The following is a 13,846-nucleotide window of genomic DNA, read 5'->3' as shown; positions in this document are numbered from 1 at the left end:
GTAGCATTTGCATATCTGAGGTTATTGATATTTCTCCCGGCAATCTTGATTCCAGCTTGTGTTTCTTCCAGTCCAGTGTTTCTCATGATGTACTCTGCATAGAAGTTAAATAAGCAGGGTGATAATATACAGCCTTGACGTACTCCTTTTCCTATCGGGAACCAGTCTGTTGTTTGGTGTCCAGTTCTAACTGTATGAGGTATCACCTCACACCTGTCAGAATGATTATCATCAAAAAGAATGCAAATAACAACTGTTGGTGTGGACGTAGAGAAAAGGGAACCCTTGTACACTTTTGGTGGGAATGTATATTGATGCAGCCACTGTGAAAAATGATATGGAGGTTTCTCAGAAAATTAGAACTACGATATGACCCAGCAGTTCCACTCCTTGGTATATAGCCAAAAAATGTAAAACGTGAATTGAAAAAGATACATGTACCCCAGTGTTCATGACAGCATTATTTACAGTAGATAATAAATAGAACCAACCTAAGTGTCCCATCAAGAAATGAATGGGTAAAGAAGAGATGGTATAAATATATAATCAAATACTGCTCAGTCACAAAAAAGAAGAAATTTTTGCCATTTACAGCAACATAGATGGAATCGAAGGATATTCTGCTAAGTAAATCAAGTCAGAGAAAGACAAATATTGTATGATATCACTTATATGTGGAATCTAAAAAATACAACAAACTATTGAATATAACAAAAAAGAAACAGACTCACAGAGTATGAGAGCAAACTTGTTACCAGCGTGGGGAGGTAAGGTGGGGAGGAGGGTCTGGATGGGGGAAGGAGTCTAAGAGGTACAAACTGCTATGTATAAAATAAGTAAGCTACAAGGATACATTATAGGAATATAGCTAGTATTTTATAAACTATAAATGGAGTATAACCTTAGAAAGTGTGAATCACTATCTTGTATACCTGAAATGTATATAATATTGTACATCAACTGAAACTAAATTTAAAAAAAAAGAGCTACCAAGCTATAAATAGACATTTAAGGAAACAAGTGTATTTTGCTTCCTGAAGGAAGCCAGTCTGTAAAGGTTACATACTATTCCAAACCTGCGACATTGTGGAAAAGTTAACACTATAATGGCAGTAAAAAGATGAGTAGTTTCAGAAGGAAAGAGAAGAGGGATGAACAGGGGGAACACAGGAGATTTTTACAGCAATGAGTCTATTCTATATGACATAGTAATGGCAAACCCATGATACTATGCGTTGGTCAAAACCCATAGGATTGTATAACACAGTGGACCCTAATGTTAACTGTGGACTTCAGTTAATAGCAATGTATCAGTGTTCGTTCAATGTAAGATGTTAGTAATAAGGGAAACTGAAAGGGGAAAGAGGGGGATATGTGAGAACTCTCTGTCTTATCTGCTCAATTTTCTGTATACCTAAAACCACTTTAAAAACATAAAGTCAGGGTTTCCTTGGCTGTCCAGTGGTTAGGACTCTGCTCTTGCTACTGAGGGCCTGGGTTTGATCCCTGGTTGAGGAACTAAGGTCCCACCAAAAAAAAAAAAAAAGTCTATTAAATGTCTTAATTGATTTTAAAGAGGATAGAAGGAAAAAAGGTGATCTCTCAATCCTGACACCCAAAGATAACTACTACTGCTAAGACAGTGTTGTAAAAATCCCCGGATATATTCTATTCATTTATATGCATGCACACACATATTACCTGTACACAAATTGTTTATAATTCCCTCCACGACCTTAAAAGGTTATTGTTTCTATTTTATAGATGAAGTAACTGGTCTGGTACTGGCTGAACTAGGTTCATTTCCCAATGTATTTTACTCCAAAGCCTGTACACTCTTAGCACTGCACCTCTTTGTAAGACATAAGACCTACTTTTTCTTCTCTCTTTATTTCACATTTTACCCCTTCAGAAGATACACCAATCTCTCATATACCCTACTGCCTTTACCTTATGTGGTACTCATGGCATTCCTGCAACGTATTCCATAACTCTGTGCACTCATACTTGCCTACTTGCCTACAGTTCCAGGGAACTGTACTGAGAAGCAGACCTTGGGACTGGAATACTTTCTTGGCAATAATGTGGCTTCCTTCTCCTGTATAAGTAGCTCTCAAAATTCAGGTGTTAGAAAAAGTTATTTCTGGGACCTAAAGATCCTGAGGGGAAAAAAGGGTAAGGGGTCAAGGGCGATGAAAAGGTGGAGAGCAGTGAATTTGCATGGGTGCCTGGGGAAGGAAGGAGCCTCCAGTGGGTTCAGTGGAGACAAAGCTTGACCACCCCGACCATTCGGAAGCATTCCGTGCATTGACACCAGCCAGTTCAACCAGCACCTGTTGTGATCAGCTGACTGTTCAGGGAAGCTTTAAAGAAGATCTTGTCCCTGCCCCTTCTCTTGGCACCTGTAGGGGACACTCTGAGGCTCCGAACAATCCTGGAAGCAATACAGAAGCACATCCATTCTTCCTCCCTCATCTTCAAACTGGCCCAAGATGCATTCAAGATTGCTACTCCCACGGACAGTAGTACAGATGGCACCCTGCTCAACGTGGCCTTGGAGCTGGGGCTACAGGTATGGAGGAGGAGTGGGCCATCCCCACTTTAAACTTCTGGCCTAGTGACAGGGAGTTAAGATCCCATGAGGACTGGAGTGGGCATGGGTCAGGTCTGATTCTTTCTGTGTCCCCAGAACATAGCTTCTAGGCTAGTCACAAGGTCAGGACTCAATTTGGGGCTCTGTTTTGAAGTTAAGGCCAGTTAAGCAGTATAGCCTTAGGCTCCACAAGGTCCCCATCTTTTCCCTACCCACCCCCATTCCTCCAAGTCAAGGTGTGATAATAAGGGGTTTATTCATTACAGATCATCAGAGAAATCTTCTATCTGGTGGCAGGATGGGGCAGAAATTAAACAAACCCATCTGTACTTCTCAGGGGAGAGATGGTTGTTTAAGGCACAAATAAACACACATACATAAAAGAATGGCGAGGAGGAGGGAGAGGTTATAGCAGTTATGCTGAGTCCGCTGGGAACGCCACTTTTTTTCGCCCAGGTGATGAGGATGACCTTATCAACCCTCAACTGGAGGCGCCGGGAGATGGTGCGGTGGTTGGTAACCTGTGCCACAGAAGTGGGTGAGTCTCCCAGCTCCCTGTGCCCCCAGGGGAAAGGATTCCTAGGCCCTACTCTTGGGACAGGACAGTGAATCCTTAGAGCTCTCATATTCCATTATTGATGGCCTAGGAAAGGATGAGGCTGCTGGAAGGAGAAGATGGCCCTGTTCAGCCTGACCAAGGTCTTCCCTCACTGCTTGGATTGTACCCTGAGGGCAAGCAGCACTCTGATCCTCTGCTAGAAACATTCTAAAAGAATGAATTTTCAGCCACCAGTACTCAAGTGCAGCCTTAGGAGGTAGTTGGCCCAGTTGTTTAGTCCCAGTCCCTGTCCATGCTTCTGAGAAATCCCAAACAACTTGGAGGCTCGAGACCCCATCTAGTGCCCAAAGCCCCAGCACAAAACTCTGCGCTGAGAGGCTTCACTTCAGCTAGAAAACCCAGGGGCAGATCTGAGACTCCTGCCTTGGAGCAGGCAAACCACAGGCTCTGTTGCTTCATCCTTGTGAGGGGCTAAGAGCACCTGCAGAAACTTTCAAGCCTCTGACCTGGGGGAAAGAAGGGATGGGAAGAGACCTCAAATGGGGTCTGGCCACCGGGGTTGCCCCCCTAGCCCTGGTTACTGCAGATCATCTCAGGGCTGCTGAGGAGGGAGAGCTTGTCCCTGCTGGCCAAGTTCTCACCCCAAATGGTAATCTGAGTAGACCTGGATCAGGACCGGGAGGCCCATGGCTGAGCACAGGCTCTCCTTGACAGGTGTGCGGGCCCTGGTGAGCATCTTGCAGAGCTGGTACACACTCTTCACCCCCACCGAGGCTACCAGTATTGTGGCTGCCACAGCCGTCTCCCACACCACCATCCTGCGCCTCAGTCTTGACTATCCACAGCGGGAGGAGCTGGCCAGCTGTGCTCGCACCCTGGCCCTGCAGTGCGCTATGAAGGATCCGCAGAGCTGTGCCCTGTCGGCCCTTACCCTCTGTGAGAAGGACCACATCGCCTTCGAAGCAGCCTATCAGATTGCCATCGATGCTGCGGCTGGCGGCATGACTCACTCACAGCTGTTCACCATCGCCCGCTACATGGAGCTCCGTGGCTACCCGCTACGTGCCTTCAAGCTGGCCTCACTGGCCATGAGCCATCTCAACCTGGCCTACAACCAGGACACCCACCCGGCCATCAACGATGTGCTCTGGGCCTGCGCCCTCAGCCACTCCCTGGGCAAGAATGAGCTGGCGGCCCTGATCCCCCTGGTGGTGAAGAGCGTGCACTGCGCCACAGTGCTTTCAGACATCCTTCGGCGCTGCACGGTGACTGCTCCTGGACTGGCCGGCATCCCAGGCCGCCGCAGCTCAGGAAAGCTCATGTCCACCGACAAGGCTCCCCTGCGCCAGCTGCTGGATGCCACCATCAATGCCTACATCAACACCACACACTCGCGCCTGACGCATATCAGCCCTCGCCACTATGGAGAGTTCATTGAGTTTCTGAGCAAGGCCCGGGAGACCTTCCTGCTGCCTCAGGATGGCCACCTTCAGTTTGCCCAGTTCATCGACAACCTCAAACAGATCTACAAAGGCAAGAAGAAGCTGATGCTGCTGGTGCGAGAGCGCTTCGGCTGAGAAAGCAGACAGCTTGCTGCCAGGGCAGCCTGGGCTCCCAGGTACCATCAGTTCAGGCCACGGACACAAGCATTTGTCCACCCTGAGAGGACTCTGAGCACCTGTGGCTGAAGCCAGAGGACCACAGGGCTAAGCATGGGGAGAGTCCAGCTGTAGCCAGCATGCCTGCCTGGGCAGGGTTCTTACAACAGCCCACTGTTCCTGGAGGAGCAGGGCCCTGCAGACCAATCAGCACCCACAACATGCCACCTCAGGCCCTTGTATCCTGCGTGTCCCGGGCATTGCCCCTCTCTCCCTTGGCAAACACAGAACACTGTTCCGTCTCAGGGATTGCGTAACCAGAGAAACAGAAGCGTTTATGGTACTGTAAATACTATAGTCTGTGTGTTGCCAATTATGTTGTAAAGTTGTAACTATTTATAATTCTGGTTCTAATTTGATGGGTACTTATAGCTGTGGGTGGGAAGATAGGCTTGTTTTCTGAGGAGATTCACAACCATTTCTCAGGTTTCCCTTGCAGAGTATATTCTGTTGGCAGTGGAAGATTGGGGATGGCAGGGAGAAAAATGGCCAGTAAAGAGGAAATCTCAAGTCTAGTCTATGCAGAAACCCCAGCCTGCAGAAGGGCATTCATAGCCCAGTGATGGGTGAGGAGGCCCAGTCTGGACTTAGACTTTCACCTCATGAAGCCATGAGGACACGGAAGCTGTTGCTCCTGCCTCACACAGCCTCTCTAGGAGTCTGACGAGTTTCTGAGAAACAGGTGAAGGTGAATGTCTGGGAGGCCACTGAGCTCATAATGTTCATCTGCCCTGGACACCGTTGTCTTAGTGTCTGGTCTCATCTCTAAGTGTGCGTAGAGACCTGAATGACTAAATACGTGTGTCTGTGTGCATAGGTATATCTGTGCATGCCTGTATGTGCACATATATATTTATGTGCATGTGTCAGGTCTGTGTGCTGGACGGTGGGTTTCCGTGTAAGGGTACGCGCATATGTGAGCACACTGTAGTACGTACCTGTGTGTCTGTTGCTGTTTGCTGGTGCATGTTTAGTCTGTGTGTATCTGGCCACACATGAACGCACGTGTGTAAATCTGTTTGGTCTGTATCTGTCTCTGTTGAGTAACTGTGGTATTTCCACATGTAGGTTTGTCTGTGAATTCATGTTCTAGGATCTGCATGAATGTGTCCCTTCTCTTTTTGCCAGATCTCTCATCCCCATTCCTCTGTTCTCTCGCGCCAGCTAAACATGTTCCCCATCTCTGTGGCTCCTGTACTCATCACTGTCACCCAACAAGCTTCTGAGCACTAAGCTCCCTCTGCCCTGAGTGGCTCCTTCAGCGCCACATTTCTCTGCTTCCCCTGCACCCGCTTTCTTCCCCTGCCTTTCTACCTCAAGCTTCCTCTGCCCGCTTCTGCTACAGTCCCATGGGCCACTGATTTGGAGGCTGCAGCTGGAATGCATTTGGCCTTGCCCTGACTAGCTTCTAGCCCAGGTGGACAGCCCCTCTGTTAGCTCTGGCTGACCTGCAGTGTGTCATGTTCCTGCTACCTTCCTGCCCCTCTCCTTGCCTGGAATTGTAGGAGATGGCGCAGGCATTCAGAAGAGTCATTTAGATGCCAGTGTCTTGGTGTTTCCTGTTTCCTGTCTTAGTTCCCGAGTAGGGGGTGGGGTGTGATAGGGAAGGGGTGGTATAGCTAGAGTGTGAACTAAAGACCTGTCTGCTTTATTTTGCTTTCTCTGACAAACTGTGTCACTTTTTTTTTCCTCCACACTGACCAATAATTTGTATTTGCTGTTTGTGGCTACTGAAGTCTTACTGTTCCGTCATGGGCCGTACAACCTCTCAGCCTGATAGGTTGGTTAAAAAAACAAAAGACACCACTCCCATTTCTGTATCACAATTGCCGTTTTTTAGCAAGTATGTGAACTCACAGTGCTTTTCTATGAATAAATCACGGATCACAGAAAAGATCATTTTTCTAAAATCAGAAATTGTGTTTTTTCAATAAATGGGGCCTTTCTCTGTATTCTCTATCACCCTGGCTGGGACAGGGAGCTGGTTAGGCCTATAGCACAGAGGGTTCCTAGCACTCTAATAAGATGTGGAATAACAAATGAAGAATTTCCTACCACACCAGACCGCTTTCCAGAGCTCACAGGCACATCAGGGCCGGACCCCAGAAAGTAGGTACCATTATGATGAGCAGAAACATCAAGATACTGAGAAAATCAGAGGGTATACACAGAAAAGAAGCCTATTGGTGTCAGAAGCCTTCTCAGCTCCGTGATGCATGTCTAAGCAACTCAGCCGATCTTTATGCCCTCTACCCAACTTTTCGGGTCAAAGCTGAAGGCCTCTCAGCTTCTTCCTGCTGACCTAGACCCCATCTTCCTCAACAGGCCTTTCTGAATATTCTAACCATTTCTGTGTCCCTCTCTGATCTATACACTCTTCCTCCCCAGACACAAAGCCCTGGCTTCACATGCTGTAGGGACCCCATTTCCCTGTACATGTCACAGCTCCCACTCCTAGGAAGATCTATGCAACCCCATGTGGCTCTGGGGCTTGGAGATCTGAGAGAACGTTGGTGTCAGGGCCCTTACATGAAGTCCAACAGTGCCTAGGCACTGATATCTGAGCTCCAAGGACTTGTGGGAGAGGATGCAAGAAGCAGCCCAGGGAAGGAAGAGGCTAAGAAGGAATGGAGGATAAGGGCACAGATCTTTCACAAACAAAACCACATGCAAGACTGCAACTCTTGAACTTTTATTCTCCTGGAAACAATCATCTGTGTCAGAGGTACTTCAGGGAAAAGGGACATGCTCAATTCTGTCGAAGCAGGCGAGAGTGTTTGTGCACGGCATCCACAAAGGCTCCCACATGTTCTGGGTCCATGTCAGGGTAAAGTCCATGGCCCAGGTTGGCAATGTAGCGCTGTGGCCCAAAGTCATTCAGCATCTGCTGCACCAGCTTCCCAATCTCCTCCTAGGGGGACCAACAGGGCACTGGCTACAGGGGGGCCAGCACGCCTCTGTCCTCCCGGTACATAATAGTGACACACACATGGAGGCACTCAGTATTACTCAGTCATTCAAAAAACTACTGGATTCCTAGCATGGACCAGGCACTAAGAAGGGCCAAATGAACGAAATCAATGAAAAGAAACTCCTGCCTTCCTAGAGTCCATGTTGTGAATGGAGTAGAAGGGAGAACCGATGATGAAAACATACACATAGTAATAAACACAACCACATCCAGAACCATGAGAGTGCAGACAAAGTCACCAACACACACACAAGAACCTGGTTGTTACCTCAGATGCATACAGGGCACAGGGGTCCAGGTTGCCCTGCAGGGTCACTGTCTTTCCCACGCGTTCCCTGGAAGCAGAGTCAGGGCCCTGTTCTGGTGACTGCACATAGTGTAACTGTCCCCTGCTCCACCTCACCTTCCATCACTCACCGGGCTTTCTCGGGGGCCACTGTCCAGTCAAGCCCAACCACCTCGTAGCCAGCCTGGGCCAGCTCCTCCAGGGCAAAATGTCCATCCTTAGCAAAGATGATCTGGGGGAAAGGGCAAATCTCAGGCTGCAGACAGCTTTGCTCTGCTGGCTCTTAATAATATACCTCAGTCATACTTCTGCTGCCCTCTAGTGGTCACTTAGTTCCATGCAGGACTTAACCTGATAGCTCCACTGGCCCACCCCCATCCTTACCATGGGCACTGGTGCCAGGCCTGCCTCCTGCAGCCCGGCCTTCACTCTCTTGGACACATCACGGATGTAGGGCAGTGCAAACTTACTGAAGAGTTGTGGGCCAAGATGCCCTGCATGGGACTCAAAGAGCTGCAATGCCTACAATTACAGGGTGATGAAAATAAATGAAATACGTAACATACAAAGAGGAGGCACATGTAGAATATGCCTCAATTTTCCCCAAGTGACTTCATCCCTGAGATTGCCTAAGCCTATAAACCTAGTTCCAGTCAAAAAGTTTTGCCTTCTCCAGATCCCAGTGCTAGCTTTGGTCTTTGAACAGAGCACTAAGCCCCCCTGCCAGTATCTGGGCTTAGCTGCTCCAGCCAGATCACTGCAGGTCAAGCCTCTTTTATGCCTGGCATTAAGATACCTAGCTTCTCAGGTATAAGGAACTGTATTGTTTCTGGTCCTTAAAGATTAAGCCCCAGGCTATGTCTCTCCCTCAGGTCTTACCTGGGCACCAGCAGCCACTTGTCCCACCAGATAAGGGACAAGAGCATCAGTGAGGATGCGAAGCAGCTGGTGACTGGCTTGTGGTCTCTGGTAAAGCCAGCGCTTGGCCTGAGACATGGTGCTTGAGCCGCCACCCTCAACCATGTATGTCATCAGAGTCCACTGCAAAAGGCAAAAGCCAGATTGATCCTTCCTTCCCTTGTCTTCACCCAGACCTGCCAAAGTAACTTCTCCAAGCCCAAGTCCCTGCCCTGGTCCATATTACCGGGGCACCAGCAAAGCCAATCAGTGGCACACGCCCAGCCAGCCGCTGTCGAGTGAGGGTGATGGCCTGGAACACATAGCCCAGCTCAGAGGCCACTGTTGCTGGATCCTGGAGGCGCTCTAAGTCCCGCTCTTCTCTTAATGGTTCTGGGAAGCTGGGCCCTTTGCCAGGCACCATGGTCACCTCCATGCCCAGTGCCTGGCAGGGGAGAAAACATCTGGGTTCCCAACCTGTAACTCCTGGAGAATGAGATCTGTTCAACCCATGCCAGGAAGGAGGAAAAGGAGAATGAAACAGCCAAGCTCCATCTCCTCCAGCCTGTTTTTCCCTCTGCCCCATAAGGGTAAGTGCTTTTCTTGAGCCTTGACTGTCCTTTCTGTTTTACACATTTGTGAGTCAGATCTGAGCAGGTACCTGGGGTACGACAAGGATGTCGGAGAAGATGATGGCAGCATCCAGAGGGAAGCGACGCAGTGGCTATAGGGAACAGAAGACAGATTGCTAGGTGGCCTGCGGAGAACATAAATCCCTCCTCTTTTGTCGACCCCTCACCTGCAGGGTAAGTTCACAGCAGGCTTCTGGGGAGCGACAGGTGCTGAAAAAGTCCTGGGCAGCCCGAGTTTCCCTAAACTCTGCAGACAGAAAAGGTAAGGCAGGGCTCAGCCTTGGGGAACCTCCAAGAGCCCTTCTCTGCCCCTCCAAAACTTTTCACTCTCCAAAGTTTTACCTAGACTCCGAGGCCCTGACCCTGACCTGGTAAGTAGCGTCCTGCCTGCCGCATGCACCAAACAGGAGTGTAGTCTGTTTCTTCTCCCCACGCTGCTCGCAGGAAGGTGTCATTCTTAAGCTCCGGAAAACCCTGAGGTCTGGGGATCAGGAGGAGGGAAGGGTAGGTCTCAGTAAACTAGGCTGGGGGTTGGGCAGGGCTCGAGTTCTAAAGCCGGAGACAGTCCATCTAGCAGAGCTATCTGCCTTCTCCAGACCAGCTACCAAGCTGCGCCTCCCCGCCGATTCCGCCCTCTCTCTGCCTATCAGGTGGTGTACAGGACTAGAAGGGCCGGTGCTGGGGCCTTTACCCTACGCATAGTCCCAGTTTCCCCAGGCTCAAAGCCACTGGAAGGACTAGGAGAGTGCGGGTGAGGAGACGAAAACTCACTTAGGAGAATTGGTGAGGGGAGGGGATGTCTCTGGAACAAGGGTATCCATGGGCTAGTTCCGGGGCTGGAAGGTTTTGGGGCTGAAAAATCTCCAGACGGGGACGGATAGTCATGGGGGGATCAGAGATGAAAGCCCGAAATGGGGATCTTAGTTGAGGATTAGAAAGTCCAGGGGGCGTCTCCTAAATTAAGGTCTGGGGTACGCAGTCCAGCTAGGTAGTCCCTGGGGTGAATATTTTAAGAATCCATGGTTGGAGGATTTGGAATCCCAGCGACTTGGGTTCTCGGGGCTGGGGAAGAAGGGTATAGGAACAGATTCCTAGGCTGGAAGATTCGGGTCAGAAGCCCCTATGACCACACTGCGTGGTGATCCAGAGAACTCACCTAGACTCTTTCGCCTCCATGATAAGCTGTCCGTAAACGCGAGCACAGTCCCCGTTATAGACTGAATCTGAGCCTGCCCTCTGCCCAGGCTCCGCCCCTTCCAGGGATGAGCCAGGGCAGTCGCCATATTGAAGGTCACATGATCAGACTCCCGCTACTGCTCCTGGGCTGCCCGAGCTGCTGCCGGTAGGACCCCACCCCTAGTCTCTTCACCGTAAATTCCGCTGTAGCGACGCAACAACAAACACACATCCACCCCCCACCCCCCCCAAAGAACTTTGCTGTAAGTACACTTCGCATGGTGTGAGGAGTTTGCTCTCCTCTGACGGCCTGGGAATCCCAGAAAACTCGGCCCAAGGCTCACTTTTCACTCCCTCTGTCCACGATTCTAATAATTTTATGCCGGGCCCAACCAGCCACAACTGTGGTAGAACAAAGTTGTACAGGAAACTGAAATAATTAAATACTTATATTACCTAGAAAGAGGCGGGCACTATAGTAGGCGCAGAGGTTACAGTGGTGAACAAGGCATTTTCTTCCTCTAAGGAGCTACAGACTGATGAGGAAACACAGAAATCAGCAATCACAATGGTAAATGGAAAAAGCTAGACGCAAGTAGCAAGGACTCCATTTAATTGGGGAAAACAATGAGGTATTCCAAGCAAAGGGAATAGCATGTGCAAAGAGAAGATGCAAAAGAGCAATTAGCTTAATGGAAAACAGGATATCAAGCTAGTGGATTTAAATAATCTGGAACTATCCACAGAGTTCAGCTCATGCAGGCCTTTGTTAAGTGCACGTATTCACTTTATCTTGTAGTAGTGTGACAGCATACAAATAGTTTGGAGAGATCAGAAGAGAGGCACTATGTTCCCAATTTACTAAGGAGAAAAAAAATGGGAAACTCACAAAATTACATGGGATTATTTATTTCTTGATACCTTTATTTGATAACTAAATCAAAACAAAGTTTCCACCCAAGTGTCCATCAACAAATGAATGGATAAACAATATGTAGTGTATTTATACAATGGAACATTATTCAGCCATAAAAATAAAGTTCTGATACATGCAACAACATTGTTGTAACATTATGCTCAGTGAAGTAAGACAGACACAAAATGACAAATACTGTATCATTCCACTTATATGAAATATCTATAATAGGCAAATTCATAGAGGCAAAAAGCAGATTAGAGCTTTAGTAGATTAGTCCCCAGGGACTAGGGAGTGGGGACAATGAGAAGTTATTGCTTAAGGATACGGAGTTTCCTGTTTGGGGTGATGAAAAAGTTTTGGAAATAGATAATTGTACACTTTTAAAAAGTGGTCAAGATTACAAATTTTGTTATACATATTATTTACTATTAAAGATTAATGTTATATATTAAAAAACAATGATTTGTACACTTTATATGGTATGAGTTACATCTCAGACTGGTTCCAAATAGGAAAAGGAGTACATCAAGGCTGTGTATTGTCACCCTGCTTATTTAACTTCTGTGCAGAGTACATCATGAGAAACACTGGGCTGGAAGAAGCACAAGCTGGAATCAAGATTGCTGGGAGAAATAGCAATAACCTCAGATATGCAGATGACACCACCCTTCTGGCAGAAAGTGAAGAGCAACTAAAAAGCCTCTTGATGAAAGTAAAAGAGGAGAGTGAAAAAGGTGGCTTAAAGCTCAACGTTCAGAAAACGAAGATCATGGCATCTGGTCCCATCACTTCATGGCAAATAGATGGGGAAACAGTGGAAACAGTGTCATACTTTATTTTTCTGGGCTCCAAAATCACTGCAGATGGTCCGCAGCCATGAAATTAAAAGACGCTTACTCTTTGGAAGAAAAGTTATGACCAACCTAGATAGCATATTGAAAAGCAGAGACATTACTTTGCCAACAAAGGTCTGTCTAGTCAAGGCTATGGTTTTTCCTGTGGTCATGTATGGATGTGAAAGTTGGACTGTGAAGAAAGCTGAGCGCCGAAGAATTGATGCTTTTGAACTGTGGTGTTGGAGAAGACTCTTGAGAGTCCCTTGGACTGCAAGGAGATCCAACCAGTCCATTCTGAAGGAGATCAGCCCTGGGATTTCTTTGGAAGGAATGATGTTAAAGCTGAAACTCCAATACTTTGGCCACCTCATGTGAAGAGTTGACTCATTGGAAAAGACTCTGATGCTGGGAGGGGCTGGGGGCAGGAGGAGAAGGGGACGACAGAGGATGAGATGGCTGGATGGCATCATTGACTCGATGGACGTGAGTCTGAGTGAACTCCGGGAGTTGGTGATGGACAGGGAGGCCTGGCCTGCTGCAATTCAGGGGGTCGCCGGGAGTCGGACACGACTGAGCGACTGAACAACTTCTGTACGTGGTTTGTTTGTTTTTGCCTCCTCTCTTCCCACGTTGGCCTTTCCTCTCATTTGGTTTATAATTACTGGGAGAAACTGGATAATGATCACCAGTGCCCTGAGAAACTGGATAATGATCACCAGTTACTCCTGAGGAGTAACTACCAGGAGCAAGTCTAAATGACTCAAGAGTCCTGTCAGCAGCCAGGCTGGGGAGGGATCATTTTCCCAAACATTTTAATCACACTGCTCCTAGGATGGGAAGCCTGACAGGATAGCTAACAGATTCTTAAAGATTCAGCTGGTTGTACTGAGACTCACTGGGAGCAGGGAAGCTCCAGAAGGTTGAAGGAATAGCGTTTCGGGCTCGATAGGATGGATGGTGGCTTAAAGGAGAGTAGTAGCAATGGGGGTAAGTGGTAGTAGCAATGGGAATGGAGTGGGGAGATTGATCAGGTAGAAACTTCGGAACTTGGGTCTGGCTGACTGAGTGGAAGACACTGAAATAGATAACAGGATTGAGTATCCAAGTACACAGGACAATACGGCGACACATGAGGTGCGCTTAGTCCAGAACTTACGGCGAAGGCTGGTCGAGGGCGGGGCTGAAGGTGGTGGGAAGCTCTGTCCGCGGGTTCGGCCGAAGCTCCTCCGCCCGGATCGCCCCCGGGCTTCCCTGGGCCACACCGCCATGGCTGGCCCGGGTCCGGGCGCGGCGCTAGAGTCCCCGCGACAGCTGCTGGG

General features: G+C 48.4%; 3 protein-coding genes across 3 annotated transcripts in view; 2 read left to right on the top strand and 1 right to left on the bottom strand.

Moving 5' to 3' along the window:
- Positions 1–6,892, top strand: part of ZSWIM5 (zinc finger, SWIM-type containing 5) — a gene marked incomplete at its 5' end in the record, with an annotated part of 158,640 nt that extends 151,748 nt beyond the window's left edge. Inside the window, 3 exons of the mRNA XM_010847827.1 lie at positions 2,409–2,572; positions 3,050–3,131; positions 3,867–6,892. Coding sequence (XP_010846129.1) covers positions 2,409–2,572; positions 3,050–3,131; positions 3,867–4,729 — 1,109 coding nt within the window. The remainder of the gene's footprint in view (positions 1–2,408; positions 2,573–3,049; positions 3,132–3,866) is intronic.
- Positions 6,893–7,478: 586 nt separating this feature from the next.
- Positions 7,479–10,860, bottom strand: UROD (uroporphyrinogen decarboxylase). The gene is made up of 10 exons (XM_010847826.1): positions 10,753–10,860; positions 9,965–10,077; positions 9,764–9,843; positions 9,626–9,688; positions 9,212–9,409; positions 8,947–9,108; positions 8,452–8,589; positions 8,199–8,299; positions 8,050–8,116; positions 7,479–7,721 (listed from the first exon to the last, which is right to left on the bottom strand). The coding sequence occupies exons 1-10, from the start codon at positions 10,770–10,772 to the stop codon at positions 7,560–7,562; spliced, it is 1,104 nt and encodes a 367-aa protein (XP_010846128.1). The 5' UTR covers positions 10,773–10,860; the 3' UTR covers positions 7,479–7,559.
- A 2,264-nt stretch (positions 10,861–13,124) lies between these two features.
- The window catches only part of HECTD3 (HECT domain containing E3 ubiquitin protein ligase 3), an 8,581-nt gene continuing 7,859 nt past the window's right edge, over positions 13,125–13,846 (top strand). The window contains exon 1 of the mRNA XM_010847894.1: positions 13,125–13,840. Coding sequence (XP_010846196.1) covers positions 13,794–13,840 — 47 coding nt within the window. The 5' untranslated portion in view covers positions 13,125–13,793. The remainder of the gene's footprint in view (positions 13,841–13,846) is intronic.

Source organism: Bison bison, unplaced genomic scaffold, assembly GCF_000754665.1.
Source record: "Bison bison bison isolate TAMUID 2011002044 unplaced genomic scaffold, Bison_UMD1.0 scf7180017864256, whole genome shotgun sequence".
In the NCBI taxonomy this organism is placed as follows: Eukaryota; Metazoa; Chordata; class Mammalia; order Artiodactyla; family Bovidae; genus Bison; species Bison bison.
The sequence above is the reverse complement of the archived record's forward strand: the minus strand, read 5'-3'. Positions and strand labels throughout refer to the sequence as shown.